Raw genomic sequence first — 903 nt, 5'->3', positions numbered from 1 at the left:
ATTGCAAATGATGGAACACCAACGAGAAGAATGCATCACACGGCAACAATGTCGGCTCCCGACGTTACAATGTACAGAGACTGCAATGTCACAAGATGGGAGGCAAGTCTCAGTCCAGACAGTGACCACTACTGGATAACGTTTGAGGTATGTATCGGCATAGGCGTAGAAGTGATCACCATTACAAAGCCGCGAATGGCGTTGTATGGTTGGAGAAAAAGCAAGTTGTCTGGAGTTTCGAAAAGTGTGTAGTGTAACAATTTTTAAAAAAATTAAGGAAGTCAATAAAGAGCGTGGATGTCATGAATGAAGCAGTGACTAAAGGCATTCGCACAGCAGCGAAGAAGAAAGCAGTGCCGAAAGGTAAGGGAGTATCGCCACCATTATGGACACCAGAGCTGACTAAGCTGTACATAAAAATGAGGGAGTATACAAATGAGAAGCATAAAGATGCCCTTATATACATGAGAAGGAAGGTTCTCGCTTAAAAGTACCTATAACGGTTAAAGGAAATGTGTCGAAGATATCAGTGACCGATACAAAAAGTTGGAATTTAGTTAAGTCCATTTACGCACAGAGAACACTGACATCTCCGTTCCTTGCAGTGATTTGCCACCCTCTAACAAACAGACAGCAAGATAATAACATAGCGCAAATGTATAGAAAGCGGTCGACGAAAGCACGAGATGCTCCTCCCATGAGTATACCATATCGAGTGAGCGGAGAATTCGTACCAATAACAATGTCAGAACTTGAGACAGGACTGAAGGAATTGTCTTCAGTCAGTTCCCCACGTAACAACAATATACATTGTGAACAGTTAAAGCAATGGGACGCCGTAGCAAGAAATGTGTCCTCAAGCAATTAAACTGCAGCCCACAGAGACACAGGGTTCCGGAGAGG

General features: G+C 43.3%; 1 pseudogene across 1 annotated transcript in view; it reads left to right on the top strand.

Moving 5' to 3' along the window:
• Positions 1–404, top strand: part of TEOVI_000218400:pseudogene — a 948-nt pseudogene extending 544 nt beyond the window's left edge. The window contains 3 exon segments of the mRNA in view: positions 1–213; positions 215–262; positions 264–404. Of these exon segments, the coding sequence occupies positions 1–213; positions 215–262; positions 264–404 (402 nt within the window).
• The last annotated feature ends 499 nt before the right edge of the window (positions 405–903 follow it).

This window comes from Trypanosoma equiperdum, assembly GCF_001457755.1.
Source record: "Trypanosoma equiperdum strain OVI genome assembly, contig: ctg_527, whole genome shotgun sequence".
NCBI lineage: Eukaryota > Euglenozoa > Kinetoplastea > Trypanosomatida > Trypanosomatidae > Trypanosoma > Trypanosoma equiperdum.
This window is presented reverse-complemented; position numbering and strand designations above follow the sequence as displayed.